At 42.4% G+C, this 27,586-nt stretch overlaps 1 protein-coding gene across 2 annotated transcripts; it reads right to left on the bottom strand.

Moving 5' to 3' along the window:
- Positions 1-936: 936 nt before the first annotated feature.
- acin1b (apoptotic chromatin condensation inducer 1b) lies at positions 937-26,867 on the bottom strand. 2 transcript variants are annotated; one of them, XM_030753253.1, is made up of 18 exons: positions 26,684-26,867; positions 24,417-24,482; positions 24,215-24,326; positions 23,687-23,760; positions 22,903-23,397; positions 22,111-22,812; positions 21,895-21,953; positions 15,372-15,492; positions 10,331-10,376; positions 7,861-8,006; positions 7,210-7,356; positions 6,929-7,112; positions 6,660-6,805; positions 5,727-5,834; positions 5,288-5,395; positions 4,180-4,540; positions 2,339-2,436; positions 937-2,262 (listed from the first exon to the last, which is right to left on the bottom strand). In XM_030753253.1, the coding sequence occupies exons 1-18, from the start codon at positions 26,816-26,818 to the stop codon at positions 1,936-1,938; spliced, it is 3,435 nt and encodes a 1,144-aa protein (XP_030609113.1). In that variant the 5' UTR covers positions 26,819-26,867; the 3' UTR covers positions 937-1,935. The 2 variants fall into 2 exon arrangements, with proteins under 2 accessions (XP_030609113.1, XP_030609112.1); XM_030753252.1 differs by having other exon boundaries at positions 22,111-23,397.
- Positions 26,868-27,586: the final 719 nt, after the last annotated feature.

The following is a 27,586-nucleotide window of genomic DNA, read 5'->3' as shown; positions in this document are numbered from 1 at the left end:
CATCATAGCAGGTCTCACTGCAGTCTTGTAAACTTTCCCTTTCACTCTTGCCTTCTGTCACAAATCACTCCTGACATTTGTCTCCATTCACTCCATCCTACCTGCACTCTTCTTCACCTCGCTTGTGCTGTGTCTGTTGGTTTTGATGGTTGACCCAAGATATTTAAACTCACCTGTCTTCACCATTCCACCGGTCTTGTTTCTGCTGATTTTCATTTATCTTCTCTCCAGAGCATACCTCCACCTGCTCCCACTCTCACTGCAGGTCAGTGTCTGCAAACAGTCCACAGAGACTCCTTCCTGACCTCATCTGTCATCACCGCTGCAAACAAGGTGCTTGGAGCTGTCACCGTCACTCTCACTGTCCTCATACTTTTCTGCCTCCCCCGACTTCCTCATGCAGTAACACACTTCCTCTCTTAGCACCTTGTTTTCCTCTAGCTCCACAGACACACTGCAGCTCAATCTGACCTTCTGTGCTTCTCCAACACTCGCAAACCAATCATATATGTAATGCTTACAGTATGAAGCCATACTGCTGCTTGCTGGTCATCACCTCAGTAAATATGGTCAAACCTCAAGGTTATGTACAAACCAAAGGCTCAGACAGCTCTTAACACTCACTTTCAGGCATTTTTTTCCCCCTTGTCTTGGTTCGGAATGTCATCGAGGGGTTGTGACTAATATGATCATCTAAGCTCAAGCTCCACCCACCAGTTGATCAAGTCTTATGTTTCCAAAGGGCAACCAATCAGAGGAAACTTGGCTTGGATATAAGGGAGCTAAAATAGCAGGGTCATGTCTCAGTATGAGATTAAAATGGTTTATTTTGCACTGTGAATCATGCTAAGGTACTCTACTAGAGTCCGAGAAACATTTGGTGTAATCGATGGAAGTGCATGTAAAAGAGGCAAAAACATCCAAGCAGACAATGTGATAACCAATTAAAGTTTATTCTTTTTTTTAATTCTTGGTACATTCAGCACTTGCAGGAGGAAAAAAGCAACAAAATCAGTTTTAAACTAAAAAAAATTTAAAATTCTAAGCATTACTCTTTTATAAGATAAAAGGTCTTATTTTCACCTCTTAAATATAAGCTTGAAGGGTCAAAGGAGGTGATTTCAAATAGACAGTGCAGGGAAGGTCAGCTTCCCATAATCATTACAGAATTTCATATCCTCTCATCATCCCACAGAAGGACAAAATCAGGCATAACATCTTTCTAACACACTGTACTGCTACAGTGTTGAGACTTCACCCGCTCTAACACACAACAACCAACCCTTCAAGGCTGTAGAAATGAACATGATTCATAAAACTTCCAAGAAAACAAAATAAACTTTTCTTACGTTGACATGGGTCGCCCATAAACGTACATAAAAACAAAACAAAAACTGTTGTGCTGAAAAGTAGAACATTAAAACTGATCCTAGAAAATATGTGAAGGTCAGAGATCTATTTTGGACTGGTTTTATTACAGGGCTGAGGAGGAAGGAACTGTGCACCCGCAGAACTAAAATAAAGAGGCGGGCTCCCAAACCTCAGTGGGACAAAATGAAGAGGCGAGCCAGAAAACAACCGCCCTTCTTCTTTTCTTCAACCAAAGGGGAACTGACAGCACTAAACGGAGACAAGGAGGAAACGCTGCTCTCTACAGGAGAAAGGACCCAGTGTTCTGCTGGAAAACAGAGAACGGAGGAGAGTGGGCTGGAACGAGGTGAACCATCATGTTACCGCAAAGGAAATCATCAAGAAGGTGGGGGAAGTGGCAGAAGTGTGTGGAAGACAACGCTGGCGTCACATAGTGGACGAATTAAAGCACAGTGGGGGCAGGTAGGGAGGAGCAGACGCTGAAACACGCCCCCGCCGTTGCCCATCTACTGCGTCCTGCTACACTGCTTCCCTCTCCAGCTTTCCCTGCAGCCTCCACGGCCCTCAGCGGCGCCTGTCCCTCGGGTTGCTTCGACTACGAGACCGCCGTCCACTAGCACCACCTGGTGAGGGCCGTCTGGGCCGGTGGCTGCTGTCCCTCTTCTTCTCCCCCTCTCTGTCTCGGTCACGGCCCCGCTCTCGCTCCCGGTCTCCGTCAGCTCCTCGCCCGGCTGCTCCACCACTTGCTGCCACGCCACCATCCTTCTCCCGGCCCTTCAGCCTCTCTTTCTTCTCCTCTTCCCGTTTCTTCTCCTCCTCCTCTTGCTGCTCCTTGTGCCTTCGCTCGCGCTCCTTTTGCCGCTCTGTGCGATCTAAAAGCCTCTGCGCCACCTGGGGGACACAAAGCACCAGTCAGGTACAGGTACGACCACACAAACCACTCAACACACAGAGCTGGGGCACCAACCTGCTCCTCAGTGAGGGGAAGCCAGTATATACACGGAGCCGTTTTGGTCTTGAGGAACAAGTCGTCTAACAGTTTGGCTGGAGGTTCGTCACCCTTCTCTGTCAGAGAGGAAACAGAAACAGGCTCTTACACTTGGAAATCTGAGTGTAAATATATACAGTACACTTTGAATTTCCTAAATTATGATGAAAGCTGTGCCTCAAGCTGTGACTCAGACCAAACAGCAAACACTGCTGCACAGTTGGGGGAGATATGAGGTCGCTTATGTTTATAAACTCTGGGTATTGTATATGAGCAAAGAGTTCATGTTTCTTTAAAAAAAAAAAAAAAAAAAAAAAAAAGCACTTTTACAAAGAAAAAATATATCATCTTCTCGTGCACCTTCCCACCAATCTCACCGCTTCTACTTGTGATTTCACCACAAACCTCAAACTCTGTGTCAAACTGACTTCATGCTGAGGATCATGAAAGCTGAAACCAAACAGCAGCCTTAAGTGGAATGTGCTGCAGTCTCAAAGCCTGAAAACGACGCATCAGGTTAGGAGTCCTGCCCCGTGATATTGCCTCCTGAGGTGAGACTGTAAATGAAGTCATCTGCAGCTGTGCAGAGATCCTAAGCATCTGAGGAGGAACATTGTGGTGTATGCACAAGACATTTGCCCACAAACAATTGTTAGTCACCAAGATTTGGATCCCTGCACATCCATCTCCACCTCATCCTGGTGACTCATCCAAGTCTCCATCTGTGCCATCACCAGACTCTTCCTACCACCACTGGGACAAATTTTTATCATTCAAACTCTGTACTTCAATAAATCATGTTCAGTTCTTTCCAATCATCTCTCCTAATTCAAGTTCAAGTTGAAGGGTAACTTTCTGTAAACAGTGTAGGAGACACAAACGTACAAATGTGCAAGTGGTCGGATATTTAAGAGTGAGAGTCAAACACAGCAGGAGTGCAGGGAGCGATGCAGAGCTGCACAAAGCCATGACTGAAGGAAATAGAAGCCAATTTCCCAAACAACCTCAGACCCTTTAAACCACCTCACAGGCCAGTCTGCTTCTTTTTAAATAAACGATGCCCGTTTCATTTCCAACAATTACCAAAACAGCTTTCATTGGGTTTTTCTGTAGACTGCGGTGCAGTATAATTTAGAATTCAACTTGTTTAAATATGAACATCATCATATGAGACCAACTGTACTGTGGATGCTGTTTTTCCTTCTTCAAAACACTGGGAAGAGTGGATATTGAACTTATTCAAGCTTTTTTTTAAGGTATGGACATTTGAATGGGCAGCACAGTGGCGCAGTGGTTAGCACTGCTGCCTCACAGTTAGAATACCATCTGGAAGGGTTCGATTCCACCTTGGCCCAGGCCTCTCCCTCTCTCTGTGTGGAGTTTGCATGTTCTCCCCGTGCTTGTGTGGGTTTCCTCCGGGTACTCCGGTTTCCTCCCACAGTCCAAAGACATGCACTTACTGGGGTTAGGTTAATTGGCTGCTCTAAATTGCCCATAGGTGCGAATGAAAGCGTGAATGTGAGTGTGAAAGGTTGTCTGTCTCTCTGTGTTAGCCCTGTGACAGGCTGGCGACCTGTTCAGGGTGTACCCTGCCTCTCGCCCTATGACAGCTGGGATAGGCTCCAGCCCCCCCGTGACCCTGAAAAATGATAAGCGGAAGCGAATGGATGGATGGATGGACATTTGAATGTGTGTGTGTGTTTTTCTTCTCATGTTAAATCATTGGTATCTAAGTCTGTTTTATCAAAGTTTATTCAGGCATCTTCTCCCCCCCCCCCCCTTCCCTTTTGTGATTCTACTATATCAGTGAGTTGCCTTACCCTTCTTATCAGTCTTCCTCTCCTTGCTCTTGGCTCTCTCTCTCCTCTTCCTGTCTCTGTCTCTGGATCTAGAGCGTCGTCCATCTTCTCCCGGCCTTGCAAATTCCCGGACCTTATCCCGGTCCCATTCCCGCTCACCTCGCGCTCTTTCCCGACGCTGCATCTCCCTTTCTCGCTCTGCCCACAGATCCCGTACTCCTCTGTCTCTCTCACGTTCGCGTTCCCTATCCCGGTCTTTCTCACGTTCTCGGTCTCTGTCACGCTCAGGCATCAGAGGGGGCAGCCGATTTGGAGGACCAGCTGGCTGGGGAACGGGATCCTCCTCTTTGTCTGGCTTCAGGACACCTTTGTGAAAGTCCAGCTGTTTGGAAAAATAAAAGATAAACAGGCAGAGATGATTAAGAATGGCTGTGTAGAGAATATTAAATGCACACAAATGATACAAAATATAAATCTGCACTTAAAATTCAAGCAATTAGCTGATAACAACAAAGACATTACTGCAAGGTAAACCATGTTTGATACAGAGGTCACGACTACTTTCTTAGTTTAATCACAAAGCAAACACGGTGGATGAGCTGCTAAAAGGACTGATCGTGTGGTGTCACGGTGTGTTTCAGTGGGCAAAGACATGAGGGAACCAATTACAGTCAATTACAGATCATACAAGACTGTAGCTGACGTTCATAGTTTACTTCTAGTTTACACAGTTGTGAAAATGGACAGTTTACAGCCTTTTAGGTGTAATATGACAGCCTTTTAATACATTTTCTTTACATCCCCCCCCTTTGGGTGCAGATTCACAAGCGTAGTTACCCCCCCCCCCCCCCCCCCCCCCCCCACACACACACACACACAATGTTAGACTGTAACAGTGAGGTAAAAATATTTCCAATTACTAGAACTTAAATAAAAGGTAATAATGAAGACTTCCTCTCTAATTTCCCACAGTACATCGAAAGTAGCAAAAAAACAAAGAATTCAAATCATGTTAGTGCTTGACTGTCCTTACCACTGCCCACCTTGAAGTCTTATAATTAATATTATATCAAGTGTGACTTGACAGCAATGCAATTTGTTTATTTCTGACATTTTGGGCATTTATTACCTCAGACTGCTCGCTGAAGTCCACGCTGAGGACCTTGGGATTGCTTGTCGGCCATTTGACTCCATGGAGGGCGGCTCTGGTAGCGACCGCCTCCTCTGTTGTAGCGTACTACGAGAACAGGAGGAAAGGAAACAGAGAAAACAGTGTAATCACATCTCAGCCAACACAAGCTGTGAAAACAGACAGCAGCAGGAACAGATGGAAGCAGATGGATGAGAATGCAGAGGTCAAAATAATTGTGCAAATGTTCCTTTTAAATTTTCTAATATATATTTGTAGAAACATACCCCAGCTGTTTGCCACATATTGTTTAAGGAACAATATACCTTAAAAACTGGGCCAACAGACTAAACTGATGCCCACATAACTCCACAGGTAGCTTGTTAACCTCATGCACCTATTCCTGATACAATGAAACAGTTCACCTGGTGGTACTTACTGTGACATAGCAGTGAGACTTTATCTTGTCAATCCAAAAGCCTTCTTCCACCAAGCTGCCTGTGCGGTTCAGCAGCTCCTTCAGCTGACCCAGGGTGAAAGGTCGCACCTATTTGACAAGAAAGGACAACCACCAGCAAAAGGAGTCAGACTGGAAGACACAACCATGCACCAAATTACTATTTCACAGCTGAGGATGATGATCCATAGTGGTACAGAAATTAGTGTTCTAAACAGGAAGAGCCCTACTAATTTTTTTTTTTATCATTTCATAAAATTTCCACCACTTTCAGCTGTATTACAGATCAATGCTGCGGTACATTAAACAGGGATATACCCCAAGGTCACATCTCAGACAATAAGCCCTTTGAATTGAGGTAACATTTTCCTCTAGTGCCACCATCACGCCAAACAACCCCCCCCCCCCCACACACACTAGTGTTCAGGATCAAAGAAAGTCATTTCTAGATCTGACATCTACTTAAACAATCAGCTTCTGTGTTTCTGTAATGTAACACTTTGAGATTAGTGAGCACAGGTGACCCACATATAACCTATGTATGACACAAGCAGCAAAAATCTCCAAATGTGAGTGATTAAAGGTGTAACGTCTAGTCTTGTCACAGTCTGTTTAGTCATGCTCTGTGGCCCCGACTTAAGGTGATGCCTGACTACAACAGTAACACCTGGGTAAAAGCTCCCGTCTGTAATTATGGGTATGATGATGTGCTTACCACCAGCATCAATATACAATATATTTCATTCATGAAAACTGTACAAAAGTTTAACACTTAAACTCAGCAAAAAAAAAAAAAAAGCTAAATTATGGCATGATCACACATCTAAGAGGGGGGAAGTTTTACAGACTTAGGAAAGAAGAAATAATACACTTTTTCCTTTCACTGAATCCTAATACAGTGAGTTACAAACCCACCAGGTTTGTCACATGGATGATGTTTGACACTTTTCCACGAGGGGGTGAGGGCTGCCTGGCTGTGCGGACAGGATCGTCAATTGTGACGGACACACCGGACTTCTGCTGACTTATGGAACGACGCACCAGACTGTCGCTCGGAGTAACTATGGAAAAGATGAGAAAGAGGCGGGAAGAGTGAAAGGGAGTGACGGGAATGCACTGTGAGGGAAGATGGAGATGTGAAGGTAGCAATCAATTAAAGTAATTAAAAATCCACAAACTTTTACCTTTCTTTGCTTCTGCGTCGAGGTTAACAGGCATCTGTGTTTCTGGGGCATCTTCAGAAAGACTGCTCTTCCTCTTGTCTCTGGAAGTCCGGCGTTGTTTCTCTCTCTCTGTTTTCTCCACCTCTTCTTCTTCTTCTTCTTCTTCATTTGCCTGTCCATTCTCCTGGCTGCCACCTGGTACAACCTGGAGAGGGAAAAACGGGAACACGGAGAAACCTTCCAGTTTCCTACATTGAAATTTAAAGCATTTCACTCAACAGCACCAATGTGCTTTTCTTTACCTGTGTCACGGTGCGTCGGATCTTGAGGTCTTTGTCCGGGTCCCCCCGGCTGGCATCCAGGTTTTCCTCATCCCCTGACAACTGCAGCTCCTCTGGGTGAAGCTCCACAACTGCCTCCTGGCTCACTTTGATGTCTGGGATCAAAGACTGAAGGATGTAGAAGTAGACAGGAGAAGGGAGAAAAGAGGGAAAGAAATCTGTTTGCTTCTTACACACCAAGAAAATACTTGGAAGGTTCCAAAGTCGATAATTTCAATTAAATTTCTCATTGCTTACACTGTTAATTGTCTAATAATTTGACACATTCACTGTTGCGGCTCAAGAGTAAAAAGCAGGTGAAGCTTCAACCAAATCAAAACAATAAGAGCACCTCATGTTAGTCATTCTTTCTAACTTTAAAGAGAAAATTCTTCTGAAATAAGTCATCATGGTGTTAGAAATGCTGGGAGTCTGTCTTCACTTAAACAGGATTGATCATGTAAATTCTGATCCAGAGCCAGAAATATGAGCTTATTAAAAAAAAAGCCCCACTACAATAGGAAACTACTGAAAAAGTATTCCCTCTTCTTGCTACACCTTTGTGTCCACAAAACCTTCGTATTTCTACTGTGTGTTCGGTATCAGGTGCTCGCCCCTGTGCTGCGTCGATACCTTCAGGGAGTCCGTTGTAATGCTGATGGATGGCTTCTTAGCGGTGACGGCCGTGCTGGAGCCCCATCGCCTCTTCCTCCCTGCTGCAGTTCCCGTCTCAGTCTCTCCTGCTCCTCCATCTGTGGTGGCTGGAGAAGTCTTACTGCCTACAGGAGTGGGGGGGGAATTAGATTATCATTAAGAAAATGAGCGATTTGCCTTCTGGTGAACAGGATTTCACTGACAAGTTACTGCAAGCTCACAGCATTGATTGCCTAAACGCTTTTACCCAAATTATTTTGCCAAGGGTGGCAGTAAGTAATTTAGGACAAAATTTACATATGGAATTACGAGCTTCAACCATTTCCTTAACAATTTTCTACTGGACCATTTCTTTGTTGTGGGCTGCTTCAGCAGCTAGTCTAACAGAAAGCCTCTGCACACATGCTTTCTCCTAAAACAGAGCTCATGGGAAACACTTTACGCAAAGGAAAAATAGGAATCCTGTAGATAAATGTAGTGCGCACATTTGAGGCAACAGGCATTGACAGGATTCCTGCTGCAGCCTGCTGAAATTGGAGAAACTAACTGGATTTTTACTGAGTTCTGACTCAAACTAGCACATTATTTTGTTTCATTATCATTTCTGAATCACTGTGCTGCTACCAAAGCTATTAGATGTGAAAGGAAAACAAAAAGATGTCATTTTGTTTTAATTTCATCAATATTACGATCCAAAAGAAACTAAATTAATTAGTGCACACATATGACACAATCACACAAGCAGCTGACTCATCTGCTCACGCTTTGCTCCAAGCTTTCATCAAATGTTTTTTTAAAAATCCATTTAAGTGGACCTGTTGTGGTTTTCTGTCATATACACAGTGTATAAAGTTTTCATGTTGGCCAAAGTGTTAAACACTGAGGTCAACACAGACTTGTCTTTGTTCTTTCTACTGACATCAACAGATTTCCTGCATGAAGCGGCACTATTTAAAGACACATGAGAACAAGGTTTATTTTTGATGCATGATCCAGTAGCCATCAAGTGATCAGATGTGTGGTAAAAAGAATTTCCCCCACCATTTTTTTTATTCAGTCCTTCAACAGAAAAACTGAGATATGAACTGTCCAGAGTCCAAAGTGCTGTTATAGTAAAGTCAGTGAACAAGTGTGTGAAGTTTGATGGGTCTAACTTGAACAGTATATAACTAAGACATGATTTTGAACATCCTAGGTCACATCATTTGAGTAATCGCATTTACAATATTTTCAGAAAACTTGACCTCTGACCTTTACCTTCAGGTCAAGGTCATTAAGATTCAAATTCATCCGAGATGTTTAGCTTGGCTGTTTCGAAGGAAAAAAAAAAAATGTCACAGCCTTGGCATTGGTGTTATCTTCCACAAAAGTCAAAAGTATTTTCATGGGACAACACTGACAAAATGACACTTTGACACAATGAGACGTAGTCTGTGTGCAGCTTATATAACAGTCTTCATGTAGCGCAACAATTCGTCTTTTAAGATCCTCAGAGAGTTCTTTGCCATGAGGTGCTATATTTGAACTTTCAGTGAACAGTATGAGAGAGTGTGAGAGCTGTACTTCAAAATTGAACACACCTGCTCCCTATGCACACCTGAGACCTAGTAACACTAACGAGTCACATGACATTTTGGAGGGGAAATGACAAGCAGTGCTCAATTTGGACATTTACGGGGTGTAGTCTCTTAGGGGTGTACTCACTTTTGTTGCCGCTGGTTTAGACATTAATGGCTCTAATTGAGTTATTTTGAGGGAAGAATAAATTTACACTGTTATATAAGCTAAGTGTCATTTTGTCAGTGTTGTCCCATGAAAAGATATACTTAAATATCTGCAGAAATGTGAGGGGTGTACTCACTTTTGTGATACACTGTAGGTCACATCACTCGCTAATTATGATCAACATTAAAGTTTTGTAGAACAGATGCCACCAACACCAAGGCTAGGACAATACATAAGACTTTTTCTTCAAAACAGAAAGGTTTCTAAATTAGGTCCAACAATAAGCAGGTTATGAGCATAATATCAGACACATCCTCAGTAATCTGTGCACTTTCATATTCAGGATGGTATTCAAGCTCAAACATTCGTAAGGATTAAAGAATGACAAAGAATTGTGTTTCCAAGTAGATTTTTTTTTTTGTCCACATTGGCATGAAGAATTAGTGGTGCTCACCAGTACCAGGTTTGGTTAGAAGAAGCCAGGAGAGAATGAGTCAATTACAAGAAAGTGAGCTTTCAGACAGAGGGTGAGTTGAGGTGCTGAAAAGGATAAATCTGAGGAGCTATGCTAGTCAAGCCCAAGAATAAACAGATATGTTAAAATTATTATTAAATTATTGAACTTAACCTTGTGTTTTGTACAGGTGTTTTGTACAGAATGGGCAGGCCTTCTGGTCCAGGAGTCCAGGAAAAAACAAAAAAGCAATAAAACTGGTATACTTACTGGTCAGGGATATCTTGCGAGCAGCAAAAGCCTTAGGAGTTGTGCTCTGGAAAGAGAGAGAGAGACAGAAAGAGAACATACAGAAACCCCAGGGGTGTGGGGTGACATGAGAACCAAGAGTCCAGACCCAAACCGGCAACAACATAGAGGAGGTGAAACAGGAAAAGTGGAGGAGGGGTGGGGACTGGGGGGTTAAAGTAACAGAGGCCCGGAGGCTCTAACTGTACCACATTAAAGATAGAGATCTCTGGTCGATACAGAAACACTCCAGACACATTTCTGCCATCCACCTCTGCTCATAGACACTGAGATAAATCTAAATGCTTCTCCTCTTCTGTGTGCGTGCGTGTGTGTGAGAGAGAGAGAGAGAGAGATAGAGGGGTATAGACTTTAAGTGCAGACAAATTATGTGATGAGCATTAGGACACAAACGCAGGCTACAAAATAGTGTCCATCTACAGACTAAAATCAGAAGTCTCAGTAGACTAAGACACTTTTTCAGAAATAAAGTTAAATTTCTACCAAGGAAAGCTGGTGAAAGACCACATACTGTGGCAAAGCTGGAACAGTAATGTTATGAAAGCTAGAGGCTTCCTAACTTTAGACACACAACTGCTGGTGTGAAGAGAGCGAGCTCACGGTGAATGATTTAGCCTTACACAAGTAGTGAAAATAGGTATATGTAATACTATGTTAAGTGATAATATTTACCTGTTTTTTTTTTGGTAAAACATCTTTAGTTCTAGTCAGTATTTCAGATCATTTTTTTCTTATACATGTAAAATTGTCTAACACCAACAGTGGATTATTACAACAAAAAAACATGTTAAAAATACATTTCATTATGCTCAGAACTAGGGGGGGGAGGGGTGTGTGTGTGTGTGTGTAAATTTTAGCCTGGAATGATTCAACAACAATGCACACAACCCAACTCTGCTCCAGACAGAGCAATTTACACTGAAAATGTTTTAGATTTACAAGTGTGTGTCTAAACTACAGGTTTAGATCAGAAGATGCTAATGGCTTCCAGACAGTTTTAATATTTCCTGAGGAAAATATCATTAACCTAATATTATTAACCCAATAATATTAACCTAAATATTTTATATATTTTGTAATGCACAGGTAACTAAATCTTTTAAAAGACAAATGCAAACGTATAAGGCTTATGTCTCTGACTGCACTGGTTTGCCCTCTTGTGGATGTATCTTGAATGGTCTCAACTCTGTGTGGCTTTTCTTTTGAATGCATAATCTAGCATGCATTGTGCCTCCCACAATTCAGAGCAACTATTATCCTGCATTCTTTTCACAGGGTGCTGACACTGCTAATGCACTCGATAAGCATTAAGGTATTAGCGTGTAGCTGAATCGAGTGATGTAAAATAAGCGCTAATGAGCAGAGGTGGAAAACTGAGTGCCGAAGACTCAATAATCTGTAGCAGAACTATCAATACTGCAGTTGTAATTCACCTTAAAGCATCATATTAACAACAAGCTATTTCAGATCCACTGTCTGTGTTTAACTGTAAAAAGAGTACTCTCAGCTGTAAACAAATCAAATTAAACTGCAGTACTCATGATAGTTCCAAAATTTTGGACTAAATTACAAGCAGAGGAGAAAAAAAAGCTTTTAATTTCTAAACTCCTTTCAAATATTTACACATTTTTAAATAGAGGTATAATGACAAGTCATTTCCTGGTACCATTTAACACCTGATTCCTTACTGGCCCAACCTCACGACAGTGTGCACTGTATCTAGGCAACAAGGATCCAATCAGAGAAGGCAGAGGAGTGAGGGCGGGGCTCGATTTGAGTGTGCAGATTAGCCACCAGGCAGGAACTGATCACCAGATTGGACTTTTTTCTGGGGAGGACTTTTCTTGACCGAGTGCTGGTCACAGAGTCACGATTCAGTCTTTTTGCGGGGGGAGGGGGGCACAGAGATTTCAGAGTGTCTCTGTGGACTCTGACAGGAGTCGGGGGGGGGGGGTTGCAGCTTTACTTGGTTACAGTACATGATCTGTGACGTACATCTGATGTTTCTTTTTTATTGTTGAGAGCTTGAGGCTATTGTCTTTCATTTTCACGGTTGCTTATATTCTCCAATATCCAGTTCTTAAGGCCTTAACCCTGGACTGGCTGTGAGGCCTTGTAGTTCCTTTTTTTCCTGAGGTTTCCATAAAGTTTGCAGCAGAAAGATTCTTTCATTTGTTCTGCAAGCACACAGCGCAGAAGATCAGAATCAAGTCTCTTAATTCAAATAAAGATGGAAAAAAATAATCCAGTCTTTGTTAAATTGCAATCCAGGGATGTTGTCAAAGTCAGAGGCCTTATAGCAGTGCTGGCATGACTGCCCCCACACTTGCATGAAATCATGCAAAAAATAGAAAATAAAAAATACCAGGGCCAAGCTGTGGGTGTAGTGAAGAGATGGATACATAAATAAATATGTAACAGCCAAAACCACAGTAGTCCATCTGCAAGGTCCACAGCAGAGGGAGGATATTACAACCTCATGGTGAAACATCCACTGACTCACACTGGTGTTTATTGCAGAGAAAAAACCGGCAGCAGTTTGTTCAGTAGATCCACCTTTCCTGGCCCAACGTAGATGATCAATACAACCACAAAAAAGTGCATCCCTGTGGTCACATTACTTGTCCTTGGAAGGAAAACAGTCATGATAATAGTTGAATCTGAGTCTCCTTTGAAAGGCCTGCCACCTTGTCAAGGCAGACGATAACTGGTAGCTTTATAAAACCAGTTTTCCAGATGTTTGAAAGTGCAACGAAAGTCCCACATCATCACGTCACATCCACAGAATTTTCTTATCCACAAAGTTGTCCAATAAAAAAAAAAAAAAAAAAGAAAAAGAAAAAACAGTCCCAGGATTGTTGCTTACAAGCAAATTGTCTTAGTTGCTCCACTTGAAAATGTCTCAAAACCCATAACAGTGACAGCAGTATTAATTAGCGGTTATTGCCAACAGTTCTCAGTCCAAAGTCATTACTCCACTCCACAAGCAGAGGGCAGCGTGGGATCAGAGGAAGTATTAAAAACCAAACTGGATAGCTGAAGAGTTTTGTGTGGATTCTGGAAGACAACACTTGCAGACTGTGTTTATCCTCAAAATGGCAGGAAGGCCAGGGAGAGGGATGCAGAGACTTAGACACCCTCTCCTTCCCTTAACACTTCATTCATCACCACCACACAGTGCAGTACACAGTCCAGTCCAGAACAGCGAGCAGACTTCCACGCCCTGTGGCTGCCACTGCTGTGGTGATGCTCTGATGCAAGCTGCCGTTCCTGCTGGCCCACAGGAGGCCTTGCAGGCTCACGCGTTACTCAGTGCCAAAGGGTTGCAGACTCTGGGCCTAACTCAGGTACCAGCGACGCACTTGGGCATAGCGGGACAGGAGTTGTAGGAGAAGTAGGAGGAAGAGTGGAGGAGGTGGTGGTGGTGGTGGTGGTGGTGGTGGTAGTAGTAGTAGTACGCAGCAGGTACCAATAGGGGCAATGGAAGAGGCATGGGCACCTTCATAACAAAGCAATCAATGGGGTTTTAAACAGCAATCACACCATAAATATATATAGTGAGTGTTCATGATGGGATACAAAGGCAAGAGATGGAAAGAGGTGGAGAGAGACAGCGATAGAGAAAAAGAGAAAGGGAAGCAGTGTGAAAGGAGCAAGAAAGAGAACAAAGGGGATGAGAAACAGTGTGGAAGAAACAGCAGAAACAAGCCCTGATGTATCTCTACACACATTATCAGGGGCCATTACTCATGCAAAGTCAAAAGGGAGAAACAAAACCCACAAATACACACTCACAGTGGAAAAAGACACATGGTGATAATATCTTTGAACTGCACAGAAGCTCACCAGGAAATCTAATTCAAGTGCTTCACATCGGCTGCACTGTAATGCATGGCTGTCCTTTCTAATGGCTTTGAGAGTGATGGATGAAAGCTTTATAAGCACTACCAACAATTCTGTGGTATAATTAGACTATAATGGTGACGACAACACTGGTAAAAATGTAGTCTGATGTGACGATGGCTCATAAAGACCCTGACACACCACGTGCAAGAACATGTGCTGAGAAAGAAGTTGTTTTTTTCTTGATATATCAAACTTAATAGGAAAAGAGAAAATTTACTTGAGAATGACTAACAGAAAGTTTTTTTACAAAAGGAACAGGCAAAGAAACAGCTGTGGGTACCACAAACAAGTAGACCTTCCTATTTTACTTTTTTCAGGTGTACTTGAAGGGTATATAATGTACTGCCATGCCTTGTGGTCATCCACACGCAGCCTCATATTCATCACCACACACTGATGATGAAATCTGCATCGACCCTTGTCACTACTGAGGGATTAACTACAGCAAAGTCAAGTGGGTTCACTGTCATCTTGGTGTGTCACGATCTTTAGATGTTTAATGTTTATTGCCTTCTTTCCACAACACACACCCATAAACAGATATATAGGCATGCACTCTCTGCAGCATGGCTATCCAATTTAAACATAATATAATCATCAATACTTTAATTCCAGCAGCATTTACCACTTCACATACCTCCACAGGGCCCAGACAAACAATGGACATGTGTGAGAGATCATCTACGAGAATGAGCTTGTTATGAAATATTAGTTGCATTAAAAGCAGATGGAAGAGATGAGTTGATTCCTATTCAACCCTGGACCCAATTCCAACTCAGCCCCAGATCATTGGCATTGAACATTTATGCAAAAAACCAAAAACAAACAAACAATAACAACAACAACAACAACAAAAACACAAACTTTGTAATTTGTCTAGCATTAAAGTGGTTCAAATGATTTAGATACTGTAAAGTGAGATTTAATCAAAGATGTAAAATACATCACTGACTGTAAAGAAACTGGGGTGTGTTGGTTTTGAGTGACCCATCCCCAAATTATACTGATAATTAAACATGCTTGTATATGAGTGAGGATGCAGGTTAGTGGGAGACAGGAATAGACCCAGGCTCCTACACCCTCCCAGTGACCTTACCTCATCGTGGCGGCCCTCACTGTTCTCTGGCTCAGCCCCGGAGGCTGGCTGCTGGTCCATGGAGCTTTCCGAATCTGGTTCCACCTCTGTCACGGCAGCTGCGCTGGGCTCCGACACCTCCCTGCAGGAGGAAAACAGAGTTGAGGAAAAAAAGGATGAGAGAAAAGGTCCATAAAACACTCACAGTAACCATTATTGCGCACTCAATTATAATAAAAGGTAAAGACGACTTAGGTCTACATTCAGAGCCATAACGGAGAGCAGAGGAGAGAAACTAGTGTGACCACAAAAGCAGAAAAAAAAGACTCAAAGTGAGTAGAAAGATAAAGAGCGCACAGACTTTGGACAGGGAACAGAAAGACAATGTTTTATATTGTTTTTATTTGATTTTTCTATTTGGTTTCCTGGGGTGGGGAAAGGTGTTCCACACAGCAATGTTTTGAATAGACATGACATGAGCTGGTTTAATAAGTATAGAAAATAACTGTCAGATAAGGCTCTAATCAAAGAAAACCAAGACAAAGATGAGTAAGGCTGCCATTAATTTCAAAGACTTTGAGGACTGAGGAGTGTGAGGGTTTGTAGAGGAGGAGGAAAAAAAAACTACAATGTGTAGAAAAATAAGAGGAAGGGTGGTGGAGGCCAGTGATCTGGGTCATTCCTGCTATAAATAACTCGCCAGCTAACTGACACCCAGGGTCACAAACCTTCCTCAGACAAACTCATACTAAGACATGCACTCGGAGAAGACTGCGTGATCTCCATCTTATCCATTCTTGATCATTATAGGGGGGGAAAAAAAAAAAACCCTCAAAGGACCTCTGACTCTGACCAGTGAGCAACTGCAGTTATTGGAGTTAAACCTCACACAGTCAAAATGCTTCTTCTCATGTTGTGACATTTTATTGCTTTATTGCTCTCAGATGGAGACAAAAGAGAGAGAGATGGCATCATTGTATTTTTAGCTACCCCCTCAACTCCCCCGACCAGCATAATCAAACGCCGCCTCCACTGCCTCCATGTGATGCCACGGGCAGCGAGGCAGCACCCTGTAGGTGGGAGAATCACATCCTCTACCATCCTTCATTCTAATTACCGCACTCGTCACCCACTGCTGTTTGCACGGTTATGTCTATTGCATGCGACAGGACACACTGAAAAATGCTTCCTGATTCTCAAAAATCTCAAACAACAAGCCTGGTGGTGAATTCAAGATGCCAAAATCTCCATATTTTGGATCTAGTTCAATGCTATTTTTTTTCCATCAGCTTCTGCAGAAAATCAACAAGAATAGCTGTAGATTCCCTGAAGAAACAAACATATTCAGCAGAGCACCTGATGGCATTTATGCATCTGCATTTGTTTTTAATTTGTAGATTATGTTTGATGTCTAAACACTGAGGAAAAAAGTGTCTTTTTTTTTTTTTAAATAAGGTGACGTATGTCCAACAATCTAAAACTACTCACTTCATTTTAATAAGAGAAAATGGTAAAAGGGAGAAACTTATTTTCTTGCTATGCCTTCAATTAGCTCATGGATTAGACTTATTTTTAGGTAAATGTGGCCGTAGTACGGATGCGTGTTAATGCCAGAAATCTGAATCATGATTTTATGACTATGGGTCAGTATTAAGATGAATTATTCAACAAAATAAATCATTAACTTAATAAACATTTATTACATTTTCCGCTTCAAATGTAATTCATATCAGAGCAAATGAAAAATAACAACAGGTGTATTTTTGACTGTAAAGCCCATCTCATAGGGGCACCCATCAAGTGATGACACAGGTGGCAGCAAACACGGGCTGAGCTCCTTCAGGTTCACCTTGACAAACCTCTTTACAACTTCTACTTCCTCTACATAAATCTAGCTGACCAAAGTCTTTCTGATATCTTTGTTTTAAACTAAACAGCAGCAAGTTTGATGGGCAGTGAAGAGCAGGACTGTGAAGAGCAGGCTCAGACTGGGTATATAGAAGAAAAGAAAAGCAGAAATTACTGCTATTCTGTTGCTATTTGGAAACCAGAATCTTTCAAAAAGAAAAAAAGAAGGTCCTAGATGGCGATCAGTTTAATCCAATGGGAATTAGGTTTCACGCACAAAGTCTGAGTCACTTTTAGCAAAAGACATCACAGAAACCCCTTCAACCACGTGATGGTAGCTCTGGGTCTACACACTAAAAGCCCCATCTTATAAAATTAAAACAGGGTGCCAGGGTGGCTCAGCGGTTGAGCAGGCGAACACGTATGCCGCATGGCGGTGCTGGTTTGAGTCCCAACCTGTCACCAGTTACTGTGTGTTTTCACCCATCTCTCTCCTCCCACTTTCCCGTCTCTCTACACTGAAAGCTGTCAAATAAAGCTCCAAAAGGCCAAAAACATATTTTAAAAAATTAAAACAGTGACTGCAAAATCTTGCTTTAATCCAACAACAGTTACACAGTCTTGCAGGTCCTGGTCAGACAGACGAATCTTAGCTTTGCTCGTTATCCATGACACGCAAAATTGCCACTGGCAAGTTTTATTGCATCTTTCAGGAAAGTCTCGGTACTGAAATCTACCCCGGGCAATAGCAGATCCTGTTCTACCTCTTCGTCTTGAGATTAGTCATTGGCATAAGTGTCATGAAGAGGACCGCATTTCCCTTCCTCCACACGACACAGATTCTTCACAGGCTTAGGTGTTGATTTCATTGTCTAGGAGTGTGTGGGCAAGGCCAGAGGAACACCTGCATCGACTATAAAGGGAAAACATATGTCAGCTAGAAATACAACCCCCGCTTATGATCTTAAGGCAAATGACCACAGAGAGAAAGAATGAGTGGCTTTTTCCTTCTCAAGTAACACATTTAAAGCTCCCTCTCTCTACTCAAACAGCCTTTCAATCACATCACCAGTCAGGAATGAGGAAGTGCACTGAAAGGTGAGGAGTAATATCTGTCAGAGGGTCGACACACAGGGAGCGAAGTCGCTCGCTTCGCACAAGTTTCATAGGAAATGAATGGAGAGGGAGGGACGTCACTCCCCGCGTGTCGTGCCCGTAAGATGTTGAAGCATAAAATTTCTTCAAGTTAACATTAAACAAATGGACAGAAAGCAACGGTGGCTCAGGGCCAAATTAACAATTTGACCACATAAGATGCAGCAAAACATGGTTTCCAATCAAATCGGACATGCAGTCAGATCCCAGGGGAGAGGAGTGTGAGTGCTGGTGCCAGCTGGGAGGATTTTATCACACCATAAGGGACCATTCACACTGACTGTACAGCTAACAGATGTCTGCTTTAATGATCTCCCTTGACAACAGTGAGATCATTAACAGCTACAGCAACATAAATCCAAAAATAAAAATATTATTCTCTGTCTGTTAAGCAGCAAAACGCATGGAGAGAATATGCAAAACTGTGGCTTTAAGGAGATATTGTAAAACAAGAAAAAAGTCCTTTTTTTTGGCTGCCAGCATGGCAGCAATATAAGAGGTCAGAAGGAAAGCTAGAAGAGGAGAAAATCAATGTCCACGTACTTCTCATCCCATCATGATTTATTCATCAATCTTTCCTTCAGTGCAAAGCTATTTCGAGCAATGTTCAAAGAAAGGAGGCCCCCACCCCACCCCCTCTTTCCCGCCCCGAAAAAAGTCTCCCCTTGCTCCCTTCACCCAACAAAAGGCTTTCACCGCCGTCCCCACCCCCGGTCCTCTTCACATGGGCGAACACGCTCATAACCAGGCCGATGTAGACACATGATATGATATTCATCAGCCGAGCCGGAGCTGCGAGCTAACCGGCACAAAACGACACGCCGAAACAGGATCACGTATCCCGACAGATTTCTACATAAGTGGTGTGAAAGTACCAGCGGCAACCTGAAGCCTTGAATCGCCCTCTGGCTCCCTCTTACCCGTTTTTGTTGCCTTCGGACAGCATTTCTGGCCGGCCTTGAAAGGAAACCCCGGGGATAAAAGATGACACCGCGCCACTGGATGTTATTTCGCTCAGGCGCTGCTTGAAACCGGCAACGCGAAATAAAAAATATATCCTGCTCGGTTGTTTCTATTACTGATTAACCATACACTGCGTCGGTATCAGGGATGCACTGCATGCATGACGGCCATGTTGGCTAGCGCGAAAGAGTAACTGCTACCTTCCGGTCCGAGATTTCCAAAATAAAAGCGCAGTATGACGCTCGACCGTGGCGCATACTGAAACAAAAAATATTTAAATAAACTAACTGCACCCAAGAGAAAAGTAAGAGCAGCCAACGGTGCTGCATTGAAGAGCAGACAAGAAAAAAATAGAAACATATTATGTGCTACGAGAAGGAAACCATTCAGATGTGTTTAGGTTTAAATGACTAAATTTTTAGAAATACGCTTTTACATGCCGATCAGTTCCACATTACATTCTTTATGTCAGCAGGCAGGCTAAAAATTTATATTTATCAATTAAAACTACACATTTTAGATATACTGATGGTAATACAACCCAACGTAATTACCATTACAAACATAATGCAGACCAATTTATCTACCTTTAATGCAAACATAGTCCTTTCTGAATTTTTTATGTATTAATAACACTACATCTAGATGACTGTTTATATAGTAATAAATGCATGGTAATTACACAATAAACACTGTGTTTTAACCTTGGGTTTGGCCAGGGGCAGCCTTTGGGAACATTTTATGCAGCCTTGTCAAACATATAGTAAAGCAAAACAAGCTCAAGGACATATTTCTCTTCACTCTCAACTTATCTGTGTCAGCCATCACAAACCTTTCTAACAGTATAGCTATAAAAATAACACAAATATAATCACAAAAGTAACTAATATGATCCATCAGAGACATTACAAACACCAACGTGTGGACTGCATCCCCTGGCGGCCGTGGTCAAAAGAGAAACAAAAATGACATCATAAACTTCATTTTCTGTTCTTCGGGTGTTGTGATCATAAACACTTTTTTACAAATCGTCAGTAGCAGGAAAGCACATTGGCTATCTTTTGCTGGAAGTAAAGCATCTCACGCCACCTGTCAGAAAATCAAAATAAATCGAAAACACACACGTGCACAAAAAGGAAACACTTTCTCGTCGCCTCATGAGATGATCAGAGTCGCGATTAAAGGTTTATTTAAAGGTTTAAAGGTTTTATGGGGCGCAGAAGATTCTCAGATTTCAACATGAGCCACAGCAGTCACAAGTTTGTGAATGGCTGCACAATGTGTTGGCTCTCTGTGCTGGCACTGAGTCATCAAAACTCTGCAACCCCCTGTTTTAAAGGAATGTTATTTTGTATGATATTTAAAAGAGAAAATATATTAAAACACTTATCTTTTAGGATTTTTTTAAAGTGAAAATTACTTACATCTGGTGTACATCTTGTGGTCTAAAGTTAATATAAGCAAAGCCTGACCCAAAACCTTTTTTCCTCACAGAGCAACAGATCAGACTGTTACTGGCCCCATAAAAAAGCTAATTTAATTCATTTAGAGACTACTAGCTTGTTATATATGAATACAACATTGTTAATTCTATTGAATCGTATTTTATATTCAATAGCTGACAATAATTAGTACCCCTCTTCAGAATCATTCTTGCATGCTGCAGGTATCGCTGCTAGAAAGAGAGAGTAGCTAATAAGCCTGCAGCAAAGTTTCCGAGACATCTGCCAGATTCAAAGAGCTAACAGTTTACGAGCACACAATGTCACAACAGACAACTTTCATTTTAGCTTCTTCTAAATTTAGTTGTTCTGTCGCTGTGTAAAACAATCCAAGCAGCTCAAAACCATCCAAGCAGGTGGTTTGACGAAGAATTTTTATTGATATTTTAATGACTGTAAGATAAACTACTCTTTAGTGACGGTCCATCCCAGTCAGTGTGCTTCACAGGTGAATCGACTGCCGGAAATACCGTCACTGGCCCGAGCAGGTGGCCAATAAGCTTGTCCGACATTGGCTATGTTGAACCCTGCCTGACCCATGAAATGCATTTATCATCCACGACACCTAAAAGTTCCTGTGATTTTCTTGGAGGTGAGGAAGACACAGTTAGAGGTTGAAAACTGGCCTGGCCTTCATCACCAGAATGAATTTACCAAACTCTGCTTAGGTTATTCCTGAAAACTGATTTATAATCACTCTCGACAGCAACGCAAAAACAAGCTGGGATATCACGAAATAAAGTCCTGCTTTCTGTCTGTTGAATGACAGATAATAAAGTAAATTTTATTGGCTCTGAAGCTGATTTATTAGTGTTTAGTGCAACTGGTTTACAGAGGTAGGGCATGTTTTACCTCTTTGTCTTGTAAACCATTTAATTGTTGAACAAGTTGAAGTGTATTATGAAATGTGCAAAAGGAGGTATGTCTAAGAACGTGAAACAGCTGAACAAACTGGAAACAAAGCAAAGGATTTTTGAAAAACAAAAACCACTCTTAAACCACTCGTTTTAAACGTGAGGGTTAGGGCTGTTGTTCAGGTTAGACACGTGAGGTTACTTAAGGTTAAGGTTACTTACCTTTTGGAAAGGCATCGTGTCTCTGCCCCTTTACTGTCTTCTCTCTCTTGGTCCACCTTCTGTGAGATGATTAAAAATAAAAACAATAAAAGGCTACATACAAAAACAGATTAGTCTTTAAAATGTTCTTCAGTCTGAAGCCTTCGAAGACTAGTTTTCTTCTGGGAGTCCAGAGTGGTGCGTGACCTTATCTCTTAACTAAGTTTATTTACTAACCTTCAACTTCCTGGCAGGTTGTGTTTTATCCTGAAAGGAGGAAGATCCTGATGAGCGCGAAGAAGAGTCTGATTTGGAGTCAGATTCCGATGAAGAACCCGAGTCTTGGACCTCAGTCACCACTGCCCTGCGTTTTTTGGCCATCTCCTGTTTCTTTTCCTGCCCCTCCTTTAGCCGTTTCTCCTCTCCTCTCTTCTTCTCCTCCTCCTCTTGTTTCTTCTCTTTTTCTTGTTCTTCGTTCTGACACTGTTTCTTCGCCTCCTCCATTCGTTTTCTCTCCTGTTCCTTCTCTTCTTCCAAGCGTTTCTTCTCCTTTTCCTGTTCTTCTGCCTTCCTTCTTTCCCTCTCCTGCTCCTGCTGTCTTTCCTTCTCCTCCCTTTCTTTTAGCTGCCTCTCTTCCTCCATCTTCCTGTCCTCTTGTTGTGTCTTTGTTTTCGGTCCTTGCTGTGGAGATTCACTGGAAGACTCAGCGGTGGAGTGCGTAGTCTCTCCTGACATACCAGCACCTGTACGGAAAGCTCCCTCTGACTCCATCTTGTGTACAAGCCGAGAAAGGGGCCCTGGCCCGCGTTTCATGGGGGGTTCAGGACTGCTGGAACGAGAACTTGAGTCAGAGTCCTGCCTCTGCATTGTGGAAGCTGGGAATGGCACCAGCCTTTGGCCACGTACAGCTTCCTCACGGTCTTCTGGGTCTGGTGGGCTCTGCTTGGGAGTGTCAGGAAGGGGGAACAGATTAGGGGGTGGGGAGGGAGGAGGTGTAGGGTGGCGCAGCTGCATGGGAGTGTGGTGTACCTGTGGAGGTGGGATGTGCTGCGGAGGCTGAAGCTTGCGTTTGGATCTCCCAGCTGATGACGGGACACTGGGGGGCAACTGCTGCGGTGGGGGAGGCCCTCGGCTGCCCTTTCGTGCCCCGCCGGGACCGGGCCCCCAGTCCTCATCATCATCGCTCTCATCATCACCATCATCACCTTCATCACTGTCCTCATGGACATGGCTTGCTGCCGAACCACCAGCAGATCGGCTCAGGTGGAGCACTGGATGAGCTGATCCTGGCTCACTTGGGGCGGTGCCCTCTTTCTCCTGAGCTGGGGGTACTGCTGGGGGACACTCGGGCTGTCCAAGGACGCGCACTGACAGGGAAGCAACTGCACGGGGAGGAGAGGGTGCTGGTGGCTCCTTATGTCCTTGGTGAAAGGCGGCTCGCTGCATCCTAGCTCCTGGAGCATCATGACCTGTCACTGAGCCTCCTGCTCCTCTCTCTTCAGGCCTGGCCAGCACTTGATGTGTCTGTGCACAGATAACTGAGTCAGTGGCAGAGGAAACCTGATGATTTCATTCTGCTGATTTATTTTTAAGCAAGACTTTGTTTAAAAACTTCATTCATTGCTGAACACTATCAGTTTAAATGAGTAGCTATTAGAAAAATTATGTTTACATTATGCAAAAAGCACCATGTTATATTATTTTTGTGGTATACAGAATGTTGATAAATATAGAAAATCTGATTTTTTTCCATCATCAAACGTCGTTTTCAGTTCTGCTGGATAAATCCTGTGTTTTCCTTGAGGGGACTAACCTTGTCAGAAACATAGGAGGAGCTGTCATTATCCTCCGAGTGATCTTCATCCTCCTCGGGTACGGCTGGGCTCTCTGAGAGACAGGAGCATGAGGCAGGGGTTAAAGGTCGACACCAGCGTGAGATTTATGTTCCCAGGGCATGACTACTGGATCCCACACAAGCAAAACTTTTCTAACAATCAGTTTTAAAGATTTTATTCTCTCACAACAAATTAATAAAAACTTGGATTATTTTATAGTAAAATTATGTATACAATGGCTGTAAAATCAGACTACATTAGAGTCCAATTTTTCCTGTAATAAGACATGTTTATTTGATACTCCACTATGGGTTTTACACATTAACAAGCATATTATTTACCAATTTCAAGCGGATGAAGTTAGGTAAGCAAACACGTTTGAATATTTCTAAAATACAAAGAAGCTCCAAGAGGGAGTCTTTCCAGTTTTCTGAGCTAAAGGACGAGGGCGTGTGTGTGTTTGTGGTCTGATTTATTATTCTGCATGTTTCCAGTTTTTTTTTTACCATCAGCATCTTCCCCCTGCTGGGCTTCTCTCTCTAGTCTCTGGCGAAGGAGCTCTTGTTGCTTGGCCAGATACTGTTTTATGAAACTGTTCTGACACATCTCCTCCCCTATCTGCAACACAGATCAGTACAAAACATTTAGAAATGACACGACGCTTTGTCAAAGCATCACCAGATTGCTTCAGAATTAAAAATCTCCTACCTGAGAGTTGGGCTGCAGTCCACTGTGAGAGGAAGATGTCTTCTGTAGGTTCTCCAGCATTAGAGCCTGAAGGAAAGGAGTGAAGGAAGTTCATTTAAATGTTAATATAATGCCACAGAGAATATCAAAGAAAACTGCAAAGCACATATAAGAATTTTGATTCAGTATTTCCTCTTATTTTAATGGGTTGCACATTGTGTACAACATTAAAAAGGCAGAGCAAAAAAACAAAAATACCACAAATCAATACCAAATATGCCTACAAAGTGGCTCAGAAAAAAAGTATTTTTGTAAGAATGACACTCTGCTTATATGAAAATTTGTGGACATTTAAAAGGAAAGGGTACTTAAAAAGAGATTTCATAAATTAATTTAGCACTATTTTATATCCTACGTAGATTATTTTACTAGTTTGCTGTTAACTATATACAGTGAATTCAGGACTAGAAAGTATATTCACCCACCAGCCACTTTATTAGATAAACCTGTTCAACTACTCATTAACACAAATATCTAACCACCCAATCAATCACATATCAGTAAGTCAATGTATATAGGCATGTAGACATCTTTAAGACGACCTACTGAAGATCAAACTGAGCATCCAAAGGTGATTTTAGTGACTTTGAGCGTGACATGGTTGTTAGTGCCAGACAGGCTGGTCTGAGTATTTTAGAAACTGCTGATCTAATGGGATTTTCACCAAAACTGGACAATACAAGATTGGAAAAATGCCATCTGATTTGAGGAGTCTGGATTTTTCTTGTGGTAAGGTCAAAATTTTGCGTAAACAACATGAAAGCATGGATCCCTCTTGCCATGTATCAGCAGTCCAGGCTGCTGGTGATGTAATGTTGTGGGGGGATATTTTCTTGGCAGACTTTGGGCCCCTTACTACCAACTGAGCATCATTTAAACACCAGAGACTACCTGACTATTGTGGCTGACCATGGTCATCCTCTTATGACCACAGTTCACCCATCTGCTGATGGCCTTAAAAGTCACCAGATCTCAATCCAATAGAGCGCCTTTGGGATGTGGTGCTATAGGAGATTCACATCATGGATGTGCAGCTGACAAATCTGCAGTAACTGTGTGATGCTATCATGTCCATATGGACCAAAGTCTCTGAGGAATGTTACCAGCACCTTGTTGCATCTGGGCCATGAAGAATTAAGGCAGTTCTAAAGAGGGCCCAACATAACTCTATGAATGTGTACCTAATAAATTGGCTGGTGAGTGTGTATTAAGTTCTCATAGGAGAAAGGCATATTCACAAAACTTTAGGCATCCTATACTGGTGCTGCAGCCTGTTTCACACACCATTGTTTTGAATAATATTTTGAATATATGTAAATCACAATAAAATTATTCCCCATCAGCAAAGACTCAAAGAGATGTAAAAGGCACTCCATTACCCTTTGTTGTTACTTATCAACAGCGAATTTTATTCAGTTGTTATCTACACTATGCATGTTGATATTAGTGCATTTTAATACTGTGCTGTTATCGTATGATTTCAGTAAATTATGGGGAGTTTATATAAAGAAATCAAGAGCTGTAGGTGGCCCCTTATCCTAGTGATTAAAATAAATATAAATATCCACCAACGTATTAATCTGAAGGGGAAAAAAAGCCGAGCAATTGGTAACGTTAATGTAAGTGTAACCCTAGTGGAGGAGAGGAGTCAGGTTTATAACAGTGAAAGCTACGTTTACAAAAAGATATAACTTAAAAAAAATTTGAATGAATTAGCCGTTGGTTATGCGCGGAATGTGTTTACATCACGAGGCGCGTCCCCGTAACCCAAATACACACACACACACACACACACACACACACACACACACACACACACACACACACACACACACACACACACACACACAGAGTGCGCGCGCGGACACTGTCATGTACTCTGCGTGCGGCTGTTGGCTCGCGTACTCTCAGCTTAGGCCCGGACTTGACAGGTGCACAGTTCAACTGTGTGCAACACGGTGCACTGCGAGTAGTTACGAATTAAGTACGAACTCGGCGGGCGGACAGTTGTGCTGTTATTTCAGTTACAAACAGCCGAAGAGTAAAACTGTTGTTTATGAGTAATAACGTGTGCACGGCGGTTTATGTATTCCCGCTTCACAGCCCACACACACATACGCACACACCGTTACGGCCTCTACTGTTAACCCACCCCCCCACCGTCTCTCGCCTCCTGCTGAACTTGGCCAGACTCGGAACAGACGTCCGTAACGTAAGAGCAAACTTACCCCTTTGAGTCGCTTGATGAGTGTGTTCTTCTGTCCGCTTTTTGGGAGGTTTCTTTGCTCCAGAGCGGCTTTCAAATCCGCAACTCGGAGCGAATGTAGAGGTTTTCCATCAAGCGTAATATCTTCGTCCGCCATTTTGCTCCCTCCGCTTGTCTAAACTCCGTCGCTACGGCTGCTGCTCGGCGTCACAGCTCGGGAGTTTCCGGAAGCGGTCGGCCCGTCCGAACGATATAAAGCAAAACTGACAGCCATACAAACTGCTGTCCCAATTTAGCCCCCTCGCCACATTTCTTTGTCGCACTTTATTCACTTTTAATTAAAAAAAAAAAAAAAAAAAAAAGTGTTTTTTTTTTTTTGTCATGACTAATATAATAAGCAACATTTTGAGCAAACACATCCAGCCACAAACAAAACAAACACGTGTTCTTATTTTGAAAAAGATGTATTTGTGTCTTCTGAACAGGAATACAAGACAGACATCCAATGTAGTGTTAAAGTAATGAGGATTAGGTCTGTTATTACTGTAGGAGATAAATCAAGCATTCACTTCTATATGTCAGCAAATATGCATAACAGACTCTAATGAGTTCAAATAGTGTAAAAAACATCCATGTACAAAAGAAAACAGCCATGTTTGAACTGTAACTCAATATTAAAAAAAAAGAAATCATTGTTCATTGCAAGTCACCCAATCACATCACTCCAGTGAAGGATGTGCATATATAAAGTTTAAGCAAATTAAAGCCATGCAAATAAGAAAAGCAAAGGGGAATACAAACGTTGGCATATAATAAATATACAGCTAAAGGTTACTTGCCCATCATGCTCCCTTACATACAGAGCTTGTTTTAATAGGCAGGTACTCATTAGGAAATACTTCAAACCTCCACAGGGTGGCACTGC

This window comes from Archocentrus centrarchus, chromosome 18, assembly GCF_007364275.1.
Source record: "Archocentrus centrarchus isolate MPI-CPG fArcCen1 chromosome 18, fArcCen1, whole genome shotgun sequence".
In the NCBI taxonomy this organism is placed as follows: domain Eukaryota; kingdom Metazoa; phylum Chordata; class Actinopteri; order Cichliformes; family Cichlidae; genus Archocentrus; species Archocentrus centrarchus.
Note: the sequence above shows the minus strand (reverse complement) of the source record. Positions and strands in the feature narration are given on the sequence as shown.